This window comes from Tripterygium wilfordii, chromosome 19, assembly GCF_013401445.1.
Source record: "Tripterygium wilfordii isolate XIE 37 chromosome 19, ASM1340144v1, whole genome shotgun sequence".
NCBI classification, from domain to species: domain Eukaryota; kingdom Viridiplantae; phylum Streptophyta; class Magnoliopsida; order Celastrales; family Celastraceae; genus Tripterygium; species Tripterygium wilfordii.
The window spans coordinates 14,316,515-14,337,260 of record NC_052250.1 but is presented as its reverse complement, the minus strand read 5'-3'; the positions used below and the strand labels follow the sequence as shown (position 1 = coordinate 14,337,260).

The 20,746-nt window shown below is 42.8% G+C and overlaps 2 protein-coding genes across 3 annotated transcripts; one reads left to right on the top strand and one right to left on the bottom strand.

Annotated features, from left to right (window-relative positions):
* The first annotated feature begins 377 nt into the window (after window positions 1–377).
* On the top strand, window positions 378–3,872 carry LOC119985667 (E3 ubiquitin-protein ligase SINAT5-like). Of its 2 annotated transcripts, none has more exons than XM_038829973.1 (3): window positions 378–905; window positions 2,321–2,707; window positions 3,252–3,872. In XM_038829973.1, the coding sequence occupies exons 1-3, from the start codon at window positions 648–650 to the stop codon at window positions 3,612–3,614; spliced, it is 1,008 nt and encodes a 335-aa protein (XP_038685901.1). In that variant the 5' UTR covers window positions 378–647; the 3' UTR covers window positions 3,615–3,872. The 2 variants fall into 2 exon arrangements, with proteins under 2 accessions (XP_038685901.1, XP_038685902.1); XM_038829974.1 differs by lacking the exon at window positions 378–905 and adding an exon at window positions 1,211–1,349.
* A 195-nt stretch (window positions 3,873–4,067) lies between these two features.
* On the bottom strand, window positions 4,068–6,393 carry LOC119985666 (pentatricopeptide repeat-containing protein At3g49240, mitochondrial-like). The gene has a single exon (XM_038829972.1). The coding sequence runs from the start codon at window positions 6,292–6,294 to the stop codon at window positions 4,336–4,338; it is 1,959 nt and encodes a 652-aa protein (XP_038685900.1). The 5' UTR covers window positions 6,295–6,393; the 3' UTR covers window positions 4,068–4,335.
* Window positions 6,394–20,746: the final 14,353 nt, after the last annotated feature.

Below are 20,746 nucleotides of genomic sequence, written 5' to 3'. Positions count from 1 at the left end.
CCAGCAGTTTTATGCTAAAACAAGAGATTGAAGGGTAAAATTTAGAAATCAATTTAGAAGGGCATATGGCAACAATAGATTTAGAACAATTTAGTTGGGGGAAAAATGAAATATTTTTATGGACTGACTTTTTATTTTCACTTTTTAAGTTTGAATTGATGGTTTAATGCAGTACATTCGGACAGACAGGGATGATACACAGATCAAATTCTACGTCGAATCAAACAGTTACACAATTTTGGAAATATATTTAAAATTCTGTTAAGCAACCTGTCATTATCTACAGAAATCTGGTAACCGTTGGATTTTTCCGGATCTAACTCCAAGCCTGAGCATCAACGGTTTCTATTCTCTCTCTTTTGCAAACATTTTTGCAAGGGAGAGAAAGTGCAGAGAGAGAAGGAAGAAAAGAACCTCCTTTTGAAGGGAGAGAGAGAAGGAGCGGGGCTCATTTGGTTCCTTGGAATCTGTTTCTCTCTCCTCTCTCTACTGAATTTTCCCGAGAAACCCATGAGAAAATAAAGAGAAGAAGAGGGGCGAGAGAAGAGGGGAAGAAAAGCCGAAGGAAACCCATTAATTATTTATTTATTGCTTCTGAGTGCGATTTTGATAAAAAGTTCTGAAATTTTTTGGTGGTTTGCTTCGTGATGGAGTTGGATAGTGTGGAGTGTGTGTCATCCTCAGATGGGTTGGATGAGGATGAGATCCAACCCCACAGTCTGCACCATCCATCACATCCTCATCTCCACAATCGGCATCAATTCTCTTCATCAAAGCCTCACAATGCCAACGGCGGAAACAATGGAAGTATTGTGGGCCCGACGGCGATCGCTCCTGCCACCAGCGTCCACGAGTTGCTGGAATGTCCTGTCTGCACCAACTCCATGTACCCACCTATTCATCAGGTCTGTTCTTTATGCTTCGATGTCTCAAAAATGTTGGAGTTATGCAATTGGATTTACTTTTGTGTAACTGGGTTTTGTTTGAATGTGGTTGATTATATGTTGAATTTGGTGTGGATTCAATGGATTTGCAAATTTGGGCGTTCAAGATACTGTTGAATTCACGGTCATATAAGCATAGTGCTTTATTTGGTTAAAGACTTAAAGGTAATGTGTGTTGTGGTATTTGCTTGATGGATTAAATTCTGTTTTAAGGGTTATCCGGAGTAAAACATCCAATTTGGGACTTTTCCAGTGATTGATTTACGACTGCTGTTTGATTGGATTTGTGTTTGCTGGCTTAGCGAAATGGTTTGGATAAAGGCTTAGATGACGATGGAGATGGAAAGACCTTTCCTCACCCATTTATTTTCCTGTTCTTCTTTTTGGTCCATGAAGGTGTGGGAGTTAGGCCAATTTTAAAGTTGGTGATTCGTGAAATGTATAAGTAGATGTGATCGTTCCAGGCTGATGGACTTATTTTGGTTCTACTAATGCTAGTTATAGAAGTGAGGCTTTGATGCATTTAGGAGTCTGCTAAGCCTATTGAAGTTCTGTCCATTCTTTGCCTTCTCATGTAGGCATGTTAAGAATTACATTGTTGATCCTAAAGGTCTACCATTGAGTAGGGGGTATGGTTTTTGTATACCTTAGAAAGTTGAATCTGTTAGTACCTGGCATAGAGCTGTCTAGAAATTTGCTTGTAGATGTTCAACAATATTTCAGATCAGTCAAGTTATATGTCATCGATTCGCCTGCATCAATAATGTCATGAATAGGGTTTGGGTTTAGCCATCACATTTAATTCCTTTCCTTGCATTTATGATGCTGGTGTTGTGCATATGATTGCTTGTCAGTGTTTGGGGTTTACTCGGTAAGGTGGGGTCTAGTCTTGCCCTCGCTTAGAGAGGTTCCACATTCTCAAGAGAACGTCTGCTGGACTTGAGTGATAACCTTTAGGATCTCTTTCCCTCTTAAACCCTGATAGGGTAACTGTATCTGAGACATAGATGTTGTATGTCTTCATTTTCAAACTGGTGCCCTGAGGCCCATGACTACTACTACATCTACCATTGTCCAAGTACTATATCATCTCATGAACGGTTTTAGGAGTTAAGGTTATATGTGCCTTGTTGCGCTCTGCCCTCATTGTCACATGAATAGAATTTATGAACTTTGTTTCCTTTGTCTTGCGTTCATAGTTTTGCATCACCTGACCTGTCTTTCCTGGATTTCATTTTATGTACTGAATCACCATTGTATGTATGGACACATACATGTGTGTGCATATGTGGATGTATTTGTATGTTAATTATAAATTTGCGGCAGAATCACTAGGCATTTGGTACTTGTTAACCATGTTCTTTTCCCCCTTGCAGTGCCACAATGGTCACACACTGTGTTCCACCTGTAAAACAAGAGTACACAACCGATGCCCCACTTGCAGGCAGGAGCTTGGAGATATTAGGTGTTTAGCACTGGAGAAGGTGGCCGAGTCACTTGAATTGCCTTGTAAATATTACAGCTTGGGATGCCCAGAGATATTTCCCTATTACAGCAAACTTAAGCACGAGGCAATGTGCAACTTTAGGCCATATAATTGCCCATATGCTGGATCCGAGTGTTCAGTTACTGGAGAGATTCCTTTCCTAGTTTCTCATTTGAGGGATGACCACAAGGTTGACATGCACACAGGATGTTCATTCAACCATCGTTATGTTAAGTCCAACCCCCGGGAAGTAGAGAATGCAACTTGGATGCTAACGGTTAGTGTAAAGTTGCTTTTAAGTTTTTTCAGTTGAGTTTGCAGCAAAGATCAATCATAGTGGCATTGTTAGATGTCTGAATGATTTTCATTAACATGGTATTGACTTGGTGTATAAAGCTTTACTTTCGTGCAAGCTGGTGGTTTTGAATACAGATGGGCTAATATAATAGCTGTAAAGATTTCAAAATGTGTACTTGTTAAATATGGAGTCTAATTCTTAAATATGGACATCGAAGCTGGCTTCCTTCTTTCAGGGCAAAATAGAGGGGAAAGGGGGTTTCTAAGAAAACCGAACGAAAAGATGGGGCAAACACTTTGTTCTTACTTGAAAATGAATGGGTATTCTGGTCAAGTCTTCAAAATAAATAAATGTTATTTTCATCTCATGATTGGCTTTGGTGATGGAAAATCTCCTTGAAAAACAGAGGGATACTTCATGTATGTTGTTGCTACTTTGTAGGAATTTCCATAGTTGACTGAATATTCATCTTAATATACTTTCTCAATTCTGAAAATTCCTGTGTATCTTCTCGTTTGATCAGGTCTTCCATTGTTTTGGCCAATACTTCTGCCTTCACTTTGAAGCCTTCCAGCTTGGGATGGCACCAGTTTACATGGCATTTCTCCGTTTCATGGGTGATGAGGCTGAGGCTCGGAATTATAGCTACAGCTTAGAAGTTGGGGCAAATGGCAGGAAGTTGACATGGGAAGGTACGCCAAGAAGCGTTAGGGATAGCCACCGGAAGGTCAGAGATAGCCACGACGGTCTCATTATCCAGCGCAACATGGCCCTCTTCTTCTCTGGTGGCGATAGGAAAGAACTGAAATTAAGAGTTACTGGGAGAATATGGAAGGAGCAGCAGAATCCAGATGGTGGAGTGTGCATACCAAACCTTTGTAGTTAAAGCAACAGATGTTTTAAGACTTTTCCCATGATTGTGTGTTCGGACCTGGACAGTCTGTTGTGTGTTGTACTTGCCTGCGCCAATATTTTTCTCTGGAATGGTTTTTAAAAGGGTGGCAATATCCAGCTTCAGCATCTATTAGTTTGTATAATAAAGCTTCCGAAGTCTGAAAGCAGTCTTTGATCCTAGTTGATAATAATGCAGTGCCACTGGTAGTGTGAGTGAGGGAATTCTTATGAGATTTTCAAAACCTTACTAGTGCCTGTAAACCATCATGCATTATGAAAGGTGCTAGAATATATATAAAAGATGTGAAATGCCCCCTGTTGAATGGCAAAGTATTATGAGAAATCGAATCGCGCAAGGAATCTATCCCATTAAAACAGACAAATAATGCAATTCAGCTCTTACTTGCTTCTACAATAAGAGTGCTCAGCAGCAGAATCAGTAGCATGGGAGGCTAAAGATGCGTCCATATCAAGAAATCCAGCATACCCATCAACTCATTGAAGGTTTGAGAAACAATAATAAGGGATATAAAACATCACCATTTATGATATTCTTCTAATTACATAAAAATTGTTCTAGAGAAGAATATGACATAAACTCAGGGAGCTTCAAACCTATTTCAATAATGAAAAAAAAAACCCAGCACATTACTTGTTTTTCCATCAGCACATTTCAAGCTGTTACCACTTTACCTTCACTCTTAGGCTCAGTTTCAGCGGGAACTCTCAGCTTTATCCGTTTCCTCCTCCGCTGCTTGCAAGTCAGGGAGAGCAGACCCTAAAACAGTCGCTTCCTCAACATTTTCTTCTTTCCCATTCTGTGATTCTTTCTCGATTAGGGGAACTTGGACAGCATTTTCAGCAGCGGGTGCAGACTCTGTTTCGTCATCCTTTTTCCCAAACAACTTTGAAGGAATTATAGAAGAGACAGCAGCCCTTGTAGTCCTCTTGGCTGCTTCAACTGCCTCAGCCTCTTTAGCCTTTGCTTCAGCTTTCTGCCTTGCTTTCTCCTCCAGGAGCTTTGTCAACTCCTCCTCTCTCCCTTCCTTTCTCAATTCGTCTTTAACAAACTCCAGCAGCTCTTCATTAAAATCAATTTCTTCATCATCCACCATTACATCAACCATTTTTAGCACCTCATCCAATCTTCCAGAATCACTTAATGTCCTCACCATAAACTTATAGGCTTCATCATCCATCTTGAGCTTCTTCACCATCAAATCATAGAACGACTTTGCCTCATCAATTTTCCCAACTTTAACCAGCTTATCAACCAATCTATTATAAACCTTCAAGTTAGGACTCAAGCTAGAGTCAACCATCTTCCTGAAGTATGCAGCCCCGTCATCAATACGATCCACCTCAAAGCAAGCATCCATCAACAGAACATAAGTATACTCATCTGGTTTCACTCCCTTCCCATCCATTTCTCCATAAAGCTCCTCCGCCTCAGCAAGCATTCCATTTTTGCACAGCTGATCAATCAAATTATTGAATGACAGAGTGTCAGGACGACACCTATAATCACCCATCTTCCTGAAGACCTCTATGGCATCCTTAAACCTCTCCTGAGCAACATATCCATCCGTCATTACATTAAAGGTCCCCAAATTTACAGCCAACCCCCGAGGTGGATTATGCTCCTTGATCATTCTATCAAAAAGTCTCAAAGCCTCGTCAAATTTCCCATTCTTGCACAATGCATCCAACACAGAATTATAAGCAACAGCACTCATTTTCATTTGAGAATTCTCTCCCACAGCTTCTTCATAACATTCCATCGCTTCCTTCTCCATCCCCTTCATGAAATACCCCTTCATCAAGCACCCATATATCACCCCATCCTCCAAAGCCCCTCCCAATTTCTCCTTCAATTCCTCAAAAAGCTTAAATACCCCTTCTGCATCCGAATTCCTCACACACCCAGACATCAAATAATGATAAACCAAAGGGTCAGCAGCAAGCCCTTTTACAACCATCTCCTCTTTCAACTCAATTGCCTTGTCAAGCTTATTATTATCCACCAAACCTTTGATCAATATGCGATAGGTGGTTGGCGAAGGGTTTAAAGGCGCATCATTTATGAACTGCTTGTAGTGCTCCAAAGCAGTATCAGGTTTACGGCAATCGAGATAAGTCTGGAAGATGAGATTGTGGGTGATAATATTTGGGGCAATCCCAGATTGAATGATGAACCGGTGAAGCATTAGCAGATCAGAATACTTGGACTGCCGGAGCTGCGCATTGAGAACAGCGTTGACGGTGAAGATAGTGGGTCGGCAGTTGGAGTAGACGGAGTGCCGCGTGAAGAGTGCAGCCTCCTCGAGATCATTCTCACGAATAAGAGTGAGGATACGATTGTGAAGGTTCAACCTTTTTCCTGTGAGCGCAGAGACATGTTCTGGAAGTTTCGGAGCATTGGGGTTTTGGATAGGCCTCGGCGCTTGCTGTTGTTGCTGGTTGCGGTGAAGAGAGGAGAGTGGAGGCTCAATGCGGAGGCGACGCTTGCGACGGCGGCGTTCAGCAGCTGCTTCTTCCGGGGTAGCGAATGAGAAAAAGCGAAAAGTGACGAAGGACGAGGGTGTCCGCGGATAGTGGTGGTGGAGAGAGGAAAATGTTAGGGCTTTGACATGGCTAGCCAAGATTGTGGCTAATGGCTTCGAGAGAGCCATTTTGAGAGAGATACAGTAAAATTAATCGAGAGATTTGGAGGATATGGTCGTTGAAGAAGCAGGTAAGGGTTTCTTGGAGCGGGAGAGAGATTAGGGTTCTGAAAGGGTTTGGGAGTCATGGCTACTGGGCTTTTTTATGTCCAAGCCTTTTTGTTAGGCCCATAAAAGGCAGCCAGGCCCGAATAAGCCGACCATGGACCTAGGAATCTAGGATGATTTCTGGTCTGGCATCAAACTAATCTGCTAAGAAACTGGCCTTTCTGGTCCATTAATATATACGACTTCTGCTATTAAGGCCCATCTTGAAAATAACTGCATAAATGACTTGTCTCGATTCTCGACAACGCTGGAGTCATTTGGTTTAGGCTTATTTCAAGAGGATTTGGTGAGCTTTAATTACACCCCAATGGTCAGTTTCGTTACAAGTGGCTTGTGTACTTTCCTTCGAAACTTCAACTCTGACACTTCTACTGGACCTTCCGGCTTGAGTCTCGCGAAGGACGAACTTATGAACAAGTTTCGACTTCTAAACAAGTTTCTCACTGTTCTGCACTGCCCCTAGCCACCCTCTTCCATGGATGCCTCCCATAAGGCTTTTTATTACACTAATACTGATGATGTCTAAAACAGGTCTACCCTATCAGACAAATCAGCCAAGTCAGACTGAGCTGGAATAACTAATTTCTCCTTTGCTGGTACGTGATCTCTTCCTTCCTTCCTGCACAAGGAGCGAACGTAAGCTTCGGTAGGGCCCCGAGGGTGTACTCGGGGGGACCTCTCCGACGCTCAAGTCAGTACGGTACTAAACTTGGGAGGATGGCTCGTTGCTTCGAGCGTTGCCTCTTGCTCAGTAAGTATTTTAGAGTGCAGGAGTTAGATTTCTCACCTGAGGGCAGAGGTTCCCCTTTTATATGAGTTTGAAGTGTTTGAGTTGTAGTAGGAGTCAGACTCTCTCTCATTGGTTTTCCAGAGGGTTTCTCGGATGGTAAATTCCATCCGTATCCCTTTCCAAAGGGGAGTAAGACTCTGCCTAGAATTGGCGTCCTATGAGGACTCTTCATCAGTTGGACTTCGTGCGTACATGCTTCTGTAGTATGGTTATCGAAGTGTGGTCTTCGGTCTGATAGTGCAGAAGTATACACTTCGGTCAAGAACCGAAGTGTACCCTTCGGTACGTCTCCCGTATTGTCCTCACCGGAACTTATTCTGCCACGTGGCTTTCTCCCATTAGTGGGGGTATTTTGGGAATATCAGTTGCCCCCTACACTCGTACCGAGGTATCTTAACGATGAACTGGGTATGAGTGTAATAATGTTTGTTCGACGGTTCATTTTTGCGGACAAGATCGAAGGATGCAGAGCGTCACAACCTACGCACCGTTAGATCATATCTTTCTTCCTATATAAATAGGTGGCCTGCAGTTCTCTTCGATTTTTACTCGCCTCATTTATACTATTTAGAGCGTTTAATCTGACTGACCGACCGAAGCCTTCCTTTGTAAAACCGAACATACTTCAATCTCTAGTTCTCTCAGTTTCCATACCATAAGGTCAGTCTTTACTTCCTTCTACTGTTTTTGTTTTTATTATGTCTCTAAGTTCCTCCACTTCATCTTCCTCTTCGGGGGACGCGTCTTCTTCCTCTACTTCGAGTGAACGGACTGCGTCTGACTCTGAAGTTAACATCATCGATTCTCCTACCCCCGGCCTTACTGAGGCTTCGGCACTTCGGTCAGATTATCCCGAAGTTGCTGATCGAAGTGAACTTCCTCCAAATCAACAAGTGGGGGGAGACGAGGTTGATTCCGAACCGACATGTTTATCTGGTTCAGGATTGGATGATCATGGGGTGTCAAATATCAAGAGGGACTTCGGTATCCCCTGGGCCTGCCGTCGTATACCTTCAGACGAACACCCCCTTCATCCAAAGGAAGGGGAATTCGCCGTCTCGCTCCATTCCATAAAATACGGTGCAAGGATTCCATATCCTCCTGCATTGACCAGTTTTTTCCGTATCTTCAATATTTGTCCCGCTCTTCTAGCCCCGAACTCCTGGCTCTTCCTTAATACCGTTCTTAACCTTTGTGTCAAATATACTATACCCTTCAATTCTTTTATCATTCAACACATTCTTAGATTAAGTCGCCATGGTAGGGAGGCCGGTCTATACTATTTCCAGTTTCGGCCACCCATTGAATCTCCTCGTTATCAGGCTTCAATCAGGGATTGGAAGAAGGGTTACTTCTTTGTGAAGGCGCCCCTTCAACCTGGAGAACACCTCCCTTTTCGAACTGAGTTCGGTATTCCCCATGTATTTCATTTCAATAATCCTCGCGAACTAAGGCATGAGACAGATAGGGATTTATTGGACCGACTAATGTCATACCTTCCTCCCAACCCTTCGGTCAACCTATCTTTTAGTAAGATTGACTCTGCGTACACCTATTCTTCGGTCCTTCTTCAGAGAGGTGTGCTTCGGTTGGTCTTTTTAGACTTCGAGAAATTCATTTGTCTATATTACCTATTTATTAACATGTTCGGTCATCCATTGTGCAGATATGGCGAGCATGGAGGACTACGTCAACATGTTCAGCGCTGGGGCTTCGAAGGGCAAGAAACACGGCATTGGTAAGGGAAACAGGAGGAAGCCGAACCCGAAGCGTTCAAGGAAGAATACAACGGGAGAGACTTCTGCTGCAGCCAATGTGCTCAACGCTCCCACAACTGTTCATAGTTCGGTCAGGGTGACTCAACTGAGCTCAAACCCCTCTCGGACTTCAGATTATGCCAACATCCCTCTTCCAGTGACCCAACCTCCTCGAAGGATGGAAATTGAGGACCTCACTATTCATACATCGAACTGGGATGTTCTGGTGAGTGATTCTGCCAATAACCCAACCATTGCGGGTAGGATGGTTGCGAAGGCTCCAACTCCGGCTGATTTCAGTCGATACGAAGCGCTTGCTTTGTCGGACAAGGTGTCAGAGCTGAACGTTGCAGCTATGAAGGTATAATGATTTCATTTAACTTCGGTTCTCCTTTTTTGACTTGGTATTTTTCCAGATGAAATTGGTCCCGAAGTACTGAAGTTCATTATGCCTATGTAGGTTGTCTCTGTTCTTGCTACACTTCCTGGAGGCATAGCGAACATGGCTCACAATGAAACGGCAGCAATTGAAAGGGCCGAAGCAGCTGCCATGACGAAGGCGAAAGCTGAAGCTGAGCTAGAGACATTTCGGGCCGAACTAACGGAGAGGACCGAAGCTCTAAATGCTGCTAACGCCAAGGAGCTCAAATACCGTAAGGAAAAATCCCGGCTGGAGGCTGAGGTCACTAGGCTTTCCCAAGCTGCTGAAGCTGAACGAGTGAAGGCTATTGCCGAAGGCAAGGCCCTGGGGGTTCAAGAGTTCAAAGCTTCTGAGGAGTTCAAGTTAACTCTTCGTCAAGAAGGCTACTTCGGTGGTCGTGGTGCCTTCAAAATGGCCAGGAAGGCTCTAATTGAGGCTGGGCAAGATCCAAGTGTTCTTGATAAGCTTTGCCCAGTTTTGGTTGGAAAGGACGGACTGGAGGAGTCCAAGGAGGAGATATATGCTGAACTTGCTAGGGCTGAAGAAGAAGTTCGTCGACATGCTGAAGATGAAGAGAATTCTGAAGAAGATTTCGAGGATGGGGATGAACATCCTTCCACTGTTGATCTTACCGTAGTTACTTCGGATGAAGATCCCCCTCATGTCATCCCTACCGAAGGTGATTCTCCTATTCACTCGGTCGAGCTTGGCGAAGTTCGTCCCTTTACGCCAGAGGGTATTCCTCCACCAAATCCTCCTGAACCGATCTTGCCAGAAGCTACCCTGCATGAACCTTCAGAGACGGAGCTGCCCCCTTCAACCGAAGACATTTAACTTCAATATTTTTTTTTTATTTATTATTTTTTTTTTGTATGAATGGTTAAGTATCATTTGGTAATGATATCTCTCTATTTTCATGTTCAGTTCGCTCTACTTTGATTTTCAAAATTTGTTGTGAATGCTTGAAGTGTACTTTATTGTCTGACCTTACTTCGGTTGAGGATGCTTGAAGTGTACTCCGAGCGTGAAGTACTTGTCGTGGCCGAAGGGTTGGCTTCGGATGAAGTATACACTTCAAGATCGAAGTACCTGATTCGACCGAAGGGTCTAAGGGCCGAAGTGGCCTAATTTTGAGACATAAAATTTTTCTAAGCTTTGGGCCGAAGGGACTATTTGGACCGAAGGGTCTTATGTGGACCAAAGGGTCTAAGGGCCGAAGTGGCCTAATTTTGAGACTTAGAAAATTTTTCTAAGCTTTGGGCCGAAGGGCCTGTTTGGACCGAAGGGTCTTATGTGGACCGAAGGTCTTGTTTGGACCGAAGGGTCTAAGGGCCGAAGTGGCCTAATTTTGAGACTTAGAAAATTTTTCTAAGCTTTGGGCCGAAGGGCCTGTTTGGACCAAAGGGTCTTATGTGGACCGAAGGTCTTGTTTGGACCGAAGGGTCTAAGGGCCGAAGTGGCCTAATTTTGAGACTTAGAAAATTTTTCTAAGTATTGGGCCGAAGGGCCTGTTTGGACTGAAGGGTCTTATGTGAACCGAAGGTCTTGTTTGGACCGAAGGGTCTAAGGGCCGAAGTGGCCTAATTTTGAGACTTAGAAAATTTTTCTAAGCTTTGGGCCGAAGGGCCTGTTTGGACCGAAGGGTCTTATGTGGACCGAAGGTCTTGTTTGGACCGAATGGTCTAAGGGCCGAAGTGGCCTAATTTTGAGACTTAGAAAATTTTTCTAAGTTTTGGGCCGAAGTGCCTGTTTGGACCGAAGGGTCTTATGTGGACCGAAGGTCTTGTTTGGACCGAAGGGTCTAAGGGCCGAAGTGGCCTAATTTTGAGACTTAGAAAATTTTTCTAAGTTTTGGGCCGAAGGGCCTGTTTGGACCGAAGGGTCTTATGTGGACCGAAGGTCTTGTTTGGACCGAAGGGTCTAAGGGCCGAAGTGGCCTAATTTTGAGACTTAGAAAATTTTTCTAAGCTTTGGGCCGAAGGGCCTGTTTGGACCGAAGGGTCTTATGTGGACCGAATGTCTTGTTTGGACCGAAGGGTCTAAGGGCCGAAGTGGCCTAATTTTGAGACTTAGAAAATTTTTCTAAGTTTTGGGCCGAAGGGCCTGTTTGGACCGAAGGGTCTTATGTGGACCGAAGGTCTTCTTTGGACCGAAGGGTCTAAGGGCCGAAGTGGCCTAATTTTGAGACTTAGAAAATTTTTCTAAGTTTTGGGCCGAAGGGCCTGTTTGGACCGAAGGGTCTAAGGGCCGAAGTGGCCTAATTTTGAGACTTAGAAAATTTTTCTAAGCTTTGGGCCGAAGGGCCTGTTTGGACCGAAGGGTCTAATGGAAGGAATGATTGGGACAACTTCTAATCTGTTGTTTATTAAACTAATGAAAAAAGAACAACTCTTTTTATTGTTCAACTAAATAAAATATCTGCGTAGATTGTCAGCATTCCATGGACGCATCTTCTTCCCAGGGTTTTCTGGGTCTTCAATTCGATATGTTCCTTCCTTGAATGCTTCAATTATTTTGAAAGGTCCATCCCACGTCTCCCCTAGCTTTCCGGGGTGTTTTCCTGCGGCCTCTTTCTTTCTTAAGACAAGGTCCCCTGGGTTGAACTTTCTTTCTTTGACCCTTCGGTTGTAATACCGGGCTGTCCTCTGCTTGTACGCAGCAGTTCTGATTCGAGCATCTTCTCTAACTTCCTCCACCAAGTCTAAATTATTCAGAAGTGCTTCATTATTCTCTTGGATATTGAAGTTAATGATCCTTGTAGACGGGATTCCAATTTCTACAGGTATCACGGCTTCGGAGCCAAATGCCAGGGAGAAGGGTGTTTCTCCTGTAGAAGTCCGTGCTGTGGTTCGGTAGGACCATAACACACTCAGCAGTTCTTCGACCCATCTTCCTTTGGCACTATCTAATCTTGTCTTCAAACCTTGGAGGATCACTCGGTTTGTCACTTCAGCTTGCCCATTAGCTTGTGGGTGACTGACCGAAGTGATTCTGAGATCAACCCCCAACTCTTCACATAGCTTCTTCATCTTTCCTCCGACAAATTGTCTGCCGTTATCAACAATAAGGGCTCTTGGTATCCCATATCTACAGACAACGGTTCTCCAGATGAAGTCTATTACCTTATTCTCAGAAATAGTTGCAAGTGGCTCCACTTCTAGCCACTTAGTGAAGTAGTCTACGGCTACTATCATATATGTCCTTTGACCCGATGCTGGTGGGAATGGTCCAAGAATGTCCATACCCCACTGAGCAAATGGACAAGGACTCTGAATAGGCACCATCTGGCTAGGAGGAAGGTGGGGTACATTGGAATGCCTTTGGCACTTATCACATTTTTGAACAAGCTTTTTGGCGTCTGACACCATTGTAGGCCAGTAGTATCCACAACGTAGCACCTGATAACTTAATGTTCTTCCCCCTAGGTGACTTCCACAAATTCCTTCATGCACTTCCCTTAGGGCGTAATCGGCCTCTCTGGGCGCCAAACATCGCAGGTATGGAAGTGTGAAGGATCTTCTGTATAATTCTCCATCAATCAGAGTATATCTTGCTGCCCTTTTCCGGAGACTCCTTGCTTCATTCCTGTCTTCAGGAAGTTTCCCTTCAAGTAGGAATTCTCTGATTGGGTCCTTCCAACTTGGTTCAGCTTCAACCGGAGCCACTTCTAGTTCAGCCGAAATACTTGGTTGAGGAAGTACTTCAATTCTGACCGAAGTAGGTCCTTTGGCTGAACAGGCTGAAGCTAATCGAGCAAGGACATCTGCTTTTGCATTTTCCTCCCTAGGTATTCGATTGATCTCTACCTTGGGAATCTTGGCCAGTAATTTCTTGACCGCAGCTAAGTACTTGACCATATTTGAGCCTCTCGCCTCATACTCTCCCTTCATTTGTTCAGTTACTAGCTGAGAGTCACTGTTGATCAACAAATACTTAACTTCAAGTTCGACAGCAAGTCTCAATCCAGCTAGTACCGCTTCGTATTCTGCTTCATTATTTGACGCTTTGAAATGAAAATGAAGTGCATGTTCAATACATATGCCCCCCGGACCGAAGAGGAGTACACCGGCTCCGCTACCCTCTTGGTTAGAAGAACCATCAACGTAAAGGTTCCATTTTGGGTAGTCCTCTTCGGTCAGTGTCACTAAGGTTGGGCGACGACATTCAACAACAAAATCTGCTAAGGCTTGAGCCTTAATCGCATGTCTTGGTTTGTATTGAATGTCGAACTCACTCAACTCAATGGACCACTTTATCAATCTTCCTGATGTGTCCGGCTTCTGAAGTATGTTCTTCAATGGTTGGTCAGTAAGAACTACTACAGTATGGGCTTGGAAGTAGGGTCTTAATTTTCGAGCCGCAGTAACCAATGCTAAAGCAAATTTCTCTGCTTCGGTATAACGAGTCTCAGCATCTATCATGACCTTACTAACATAATACACTGGCTTCTGAATTTTATCTCTTTCCCGGATTAGGACTGCACTTACTGCATGATCTGTCGTAGCAAGGTACAAGTACAATACCTCTCCTTCTTTTGGACATGTTAGTAGGGGAGGATGTCCGAGGTATTCCTTTAAACCCTCAAATGCCTTCTGACACTCTTCAGTCCATTGAAATTCCTTGGCCTTTTTTAAGGCCTGGAAGAAGGGTCTACACTTATCACCCGACCTAGCAAGGAATCTCCCAAGTGCCGCTGCTCTTCCCGTTAATCTCTGAACCTCTTTCGGAGACTTCGGAGGTTCCATCTGAAGAATGGCTTCAACCTTCTCTGGGTTTGCTTCGATTCCTCTACTAGTGACAAGGAAGCCTAGGAATTTTCCTGAGCTTACTCCAAAAGCGCATTTGTCTGGGTTTAATTTCATTTGAAACTTATCTAAAGTGTTAAACACTTTTTGAAGATCTGAAGGATGATCTTCCGCCCTTCTACTCTTCACGACCATATCATCTACATATGCTTCTACTGATTTTACTATCTGATCAGCAAAGACATGGTTTATCAACCTTTGATAAGTGGCACCAGCATTCTTAAGTCCGAAGGGCATAACCTTATAGCAATATGTCCCTTCTGGAGTTATGAATGAGGTACTCTCCTCATCTCTTGGGTTCATCTTGATCTGGTGGTACCCCGAATAAGCATCCAAGAAGCTAAGGAGTTCGTGGCCTGAAGTTGCATCCACTAATTGATCAATCTTAGGAAGAGGATAGCAGTCCTTAGGACAAGCTTTGTTTAGATCCGTGAAGTCAACGCACATACGCCACTTTCCATTCGCCTTCTTTACCATGACCACATTGGCCAACCAATCTGGATACCGCACCTCTCGGATGAAACCGGCTTCAAGTAACTTCCCCACTTCTTCCTTGATAGCAGCTTGTCTCTCTAGGGCGAAGTTACGCTTTTTCTGTTTGACCGGTTTAGTCCCTGGTATGATGCTCAAACTGTGGGAGATGACTTCCCTACTAATCCCTGGCATCTCATGCGCACTCCATGCGAAGCTCTTTATGTTAGAGAGGAGGAGCTTGGTTACCTCCTCAGCTAACTTTTTATTTAACAGAGACCCTAGAAATAACTTCTTTTCAGTTCCTTTCTCCACAGTTATAGGAAGAAGTGCTTCAACCGGTGTTGGCTTCAGTATCTTCTCTTCTTCCCGAACATCTAAGCTTCCAACTGATATGGAGGTCTTCTTCTGGTCCTTCAAGTCCGTATAGTACATCATTCGAGCTAACTTCTGATCCCCACTCACTTCTCCTACCCCATTAGAAGTTGGAAACTTCATTTTGAGGTGGTAAGTAGAGACCACCGCCCGAACCTTGTGCAGCAATGGTCTGCCAATGATGGCATTGTAGGGGGATTGAACGTCTACTACAAGAAGATCGATCATATGCATAACCGTCCTTGGATAGGTTCCCAGAGTAACAGGTAGGGATATGACTCCCTTGGGAACTATGGATTCCCCTGCGAACCCATATAAAGGAACCGAAAAGTTCTTCAATTTTTCTTCTGAGATCTTCATCTCTTTGAAGGCGTGATAGAACAAGATATCTGCTGCACTTCCATTATCCACCAGAACCTTTTTCACTGTGAAATTTGCGATGACTGCTTCTATCACTAGGGCATCATCATGTGGATCCTGGATACCTTCAGCATCTTTTTCTGAGAAAATAATTTTTTCTTCATCCCTTCTCGGCTTCTTTCTTTCCTTACTTACTTCATTTATTCGAGCATAAGCCCTTCTTGCTGAGGAGCTTTCTCCTCCTGCGGCCAGACCTCCTACTATAACTCCAATTGTCCCAGCAGTCCCCCTCTGGTGACGAGGAGACCTATCCCTTCTTCTTTGTCTCCTTCGGTCGTTATCCCTATCATCACCATCGGTTCTTCTTCTCTTTCCTTCTCTATCTGAAGTGAACTGCTTCAGGTAGTCTCGCCTTATGAGGCCTTCAATCTCATCCTTGAGATGCCTACATTCTTCAGTGTCATGACCATGATCCCTATGGAACAGGCAATACTTATCTGAAGTACGCTTTTCTGCCGGGGCCCTCATTTTCTTAGGCCACTTCAGTATATCCCTGTTACTTATTTCAAGAAGGATATTATGCAACGAATTATTAAGAGGAGTATAGGAACTATACCGAGGGACTGGACCCTGGTCAGTCTTCCTACCAGACTGATCATCCTTCTTCTTGTCATTCTTTCCTTCTACTCTTCCTTGCTTCTTGCTTGAAGGGGGCAAGTCTTTCTCAGTCTTTCCCGGGGCGCTCAAGCCTTTTTTGGCAGGGGCCGAGGAAGAAGAAAACTGAGAAATTTTCATCATGTCTTCTGACTGCATGAACTTATCTCCCCTAGCGTAGAGTTCTCCCATACTCTTCGGGCGTTTTTTCGTCAATGAACGTACATACGCTTCATCCCTTACTGTCCTTACCAGGGCCGAAATAGCTACTTCTACCTGGACGTGTGGGATTTCCAAACATGCTCTATTGAACCTTGCAAGAAATGATCGAAGTGATTCTCCATGCTCATGGTCAAGATTCATCATATCCAAACTAGTCTTCGCCGTCCTTCGTGCGGCGGAGAAGTGAAGCGCAAGTTTCTCGGACAAATCTCCAAAACTAGTCACACTGTGTCTCGGTAATCAATTGAACCAAGTTCTTGCTGGTCCAAAAAGGGTTGATGGGAATATCTTACACATTATCAGGGCATTTGCCCCCCGACACTCCATCATTGATTTGAAACCCTGGATATGATCACAGGGGTCAGTTAACCCTTCATACTTCTCCAGCTTTGGAACAATAAGGTGACGCGGCATTTCAGCTTCAAGTATTTCAGGAGCTAAAGGGGTCAACGTACTGTCCCACACTCCCTCCATTGGGGACATTCCTTGTAGTGCTGCAATCTTCTTGTTCATCTCATCTAGGTGTCGGCCAACATCTTCATTGTAGGTAGTTCTCCTTCTAGTACTTTCTCCAATGGTACCATCGGGATTCACCCCTCGGCTTGGTTCTCTAGACCTACCTGAGTGTGAACTTCGCACCTCCTCATTGTGTGAGATTTCTTGGTTCACTTGTGTCTGTTGGTTCATGATTAGTTCAGTCAACATTTGCACCTACTGGGAAAGTTGTTGGAATTGTTCCTGAGTGCAAGGTACTTGAGACGGTCCAGCGTCCTGGTTATGCTGGTTGGTTCGGTCAACAACATCCTCCTGGTGTTCTACCTCCTCGTGATGGGGGTGTTCACCCTGCCCCCGGTCGGGAGCATTAGGGTCATCAACTCGATGGCTTGTTTCTGAAGTAGAAGCGACATTCTTTCTCAATCTGACCATTGTGAGTTTCTTTAGGGAAGTGTACTTCTTTCCCACAGACGGCGCCAAACTGATGATGTCTGAAACAGGTCTACCCTATCAGACAAATCAGCCAAGTCAGACTGAGCTGGAATAACTAATTTCTCCTTTGCTGGTACGTGATCTCTTCCTTCCTTCCTGCACAAGGAGCGAACGTAAGCTTCGGTAGGGCCCCGAGGGTGTACTCGGGGGGACCTCTCCGACGCTCAAGTCAGTACGGTACTAAACTTGGGAGGATGGCTCGTTGCTTCGAGCGTTGCCTCTTGCTCAGTAAGTATTTTAGAGTGCAGGAGTTAGATTTCTCACCTGAGGGCAGAGGTTCCCCTTTTATATGAGTTTGAAGTGTTTGAGTTGTAGTAGGAGTCAGACTCTCTCTCATTGGTTTTCCAGAGGGTTTCTCGGATGGTAAATTCCATCCGTATCCCTTTCCAAAGGGGAGTAAGACTCTGCCTAGAATTGGCGTCCTATGAGGACTCTTCATCAGTTGGACTTCGTGCGTACATGCTTCTGTAGTATGGTTATCGAAGTGTGGTCTTCGGTCTGATAGTGCAGAAGTATACACTTCGGTCAAGAACCGAAGTGTACCCTTCGGTACGTCTCCCGTATTGTCCTCACCAGAACTTATTCTGCCACGTGGCTTTCTCCCATTAGTGGGGGTATTTTGGGAATATCAAATACTATGCTTGCCCATGAACCACTCAATGCAGTGGACGTTTTCGCCACAAAATATATCATCAACATGTATGCAAAATTTGGCTTTTTGGACGATGCCCATAAAGTCTTGGATGAAATGCCTCTCAAAAAATGTTGTTTGTTGGACTGCTCTCGTTTCTGGATACGCACGACATGGATATGCTGAGGATTATATTGTTTTCGTGTCTTTCCTTATATGTTGGTTCATTTTAAACTGAATGAATTTGCGTTTTTTAGCAGTCTTAGCTCCTGTCCCTACGAGTAGCGTTGGCAGGTTTATGCGCTTGCCTTGAAAATTTATGTTTATGTGGAGATTGCACTTATAACAATAATGTATTTTAAATGGGGTATTCCAAGAAGAAATGTGATTGTTTTTTCTCTATTGTTTTATTCCAAGAAGAAATGTCTGAGTTTTAGACCAATTATCAAGGTATAGTTCATAAAATTCAAGGTGTGAATAAAGCTCACCAGAGGATTTGGGACCACAATTTCTCAATAATTGTAAAGCTTAGCCAACCATTTGGGCTTCAATGACATTCCTTTCAATGGATTGTGCAATCAACATGAAAAAACAATCCTACAAGTTGAAAAGAAGAAGGCGACTTTTACGTGTATCAACTTGGTTGTTTTATCACATTACATATATAATATAGGACATCCCATGAGTCTCGTGTGTGTGTGTTTGTGTATATATATATATATATATATATATATATATATATGTATGTATGTATGTATGTATATGTTTGACGAGGAAATCAATAATTATAGAGAAAATAGACACAAGTAGCCAGTGCCTAGTGGCCAGATCGAGAGGATCATCTACAACTTTCTATAATTAGTCCATTTAAATCATCACCAAATTGAAGGTTTACTAAGTCTACCCAACTTTGTAAGATTATTGGCATGCATGCTGTAATTGTCTTTATGTACTGCTGGAAATTGGACGTCTGGTCTCTTTTGGCTTGCAAAATGTTTGGTTTGGTTTAGATTTGAGGAGACACGCATCAAAATCATATACCAAACTCTTTTACTGAGTTAATTCTTCTAGCTGCATCAATAATTTGTTACCCCCCCTTCCCAAATTAAGCTTTACTTTGTGAGATTATTGGCATGCATAATGCATATGCTTAATGCTTAATGCTTAATGCTTAATGTCTAGTCATACTTGTACTGCTATCAATAATTCCAGTCTTTTCTGGGCTTTTAGATTGAAGGAGAAGAATCCAAATTAAAGAATTGTGACAATAATAATGAATTTGGTCTGTTCTCTTTCTTTCCTGTAGAAAATGTTTGGTTTGGATTTGAGGAGACACGCATCAAAATCATATACCAAACTTTTTCCCGAATTAATTATTCTTTCATCAATAATTCCCCCACGGCCGCCACCCCCAGTTCTAGAGCATCTCCAATGCTAATAACAAAATACTATAATCAAAACACTAATATGATTATTGTCATAGTACTTTAATATTTCATTTGATTTCTCAATAAAATCACATACTCCAAATGAGTAATAATTCCTCAAATATATTTAAATTAACCTATTTCAAAATTTGAAATCATGCTTGTTTCTTAATTAATTAACTTTTGCGTATTCTACTTTACTCTCTCTTTTGGATCCCTTTTTGCATCCAAAAAAAGTGAAAAAAAAAAACACTATTTTTGCATCTCTCATTGGAGGCAAGATTAATTTGGTGGTTTGGGTAAGCAAAATGGTAGTTTGCCAAATTTGCATCCCCCATTGGGACGTTATAATATATTTTTATCCATTTCAGTAATGATAGGGATTCCAACAACTCATATTTTAATTATCTCAGCTGCTGAGGCGTACGCACATAATTTCATATGAAAATCATGTGGGACATGTGAAACTCACAAATTCACTTGAATCATGTACGTCCAATTCAACAATTGAGATAATTGGGATCTCAAACTACTGGACGTTTATCAACTTCGTATCCATTCAATGATCAAGTTGCCATAAAAAAAATCATAATTGTGACATCCATTTCTTTGTGTTTATTGTCTGAGATGAGCTGGCAATCAGCATCACCAATATAATCTAAATCAAATGTCAAAGTTGGGTACCAGAAAAAAAATCCATTGCATATCTATTGATTTGAATAACTATGCTCTTGCTCCTCTTAAATCTTCAATTACGACAAAAAAGTCAATTATGGGACGAGTTTTATTTTTGTCCTTAAATTTTTTTCCTCCTATTTTCATCCCTCAACCGGTGGAAGGTATCATTTTCATCCTTCAAATGAGATTAAGGTCGGGAAATGCTTACGTGACACTTATGTGGCACACCGAAGAAATTTGATTTGACGAACAATACGATGTCACGTAAGATTTTTCAGTCGCCGAATTTATTCGAGGGATAAACGGGGTACTTTTCCATAGTTGGGGATGAAAATGGAGAAAAAAAAAGGTTAAAGGGACGAAAATAAAACCCGATCAATAATTAAGCGATGAAAAGTACTCTTTTGCCCTTCAATTACCTATCACCTTCATTGTGGATTTGTAAGCGAATCCAAATCTTATAGAAGTTTCACAAAACTTGTGGTTTAGTAATATTTTTAAATGATGTGCTGACTTTATTAGCGAATCAAAATCCTATTAATGAAACACGTATATAACTTAAACTCATATTACTGGGCTCAGCACGTGATCACAAAAATATTATTTTTATTGATTTTATAGGAATAGCAAATTGTGATTGATAAGTTGATATGGTAAGATACCAGTGTTGGCTTACCCTAATTGATGAATTTATCTGGGCTCGAGAAGTCTTAAGTTTGATTATACTTATCCTATGATCAAGTGAGAAATTTTTGTGCGTGCGGTCATGACTTCT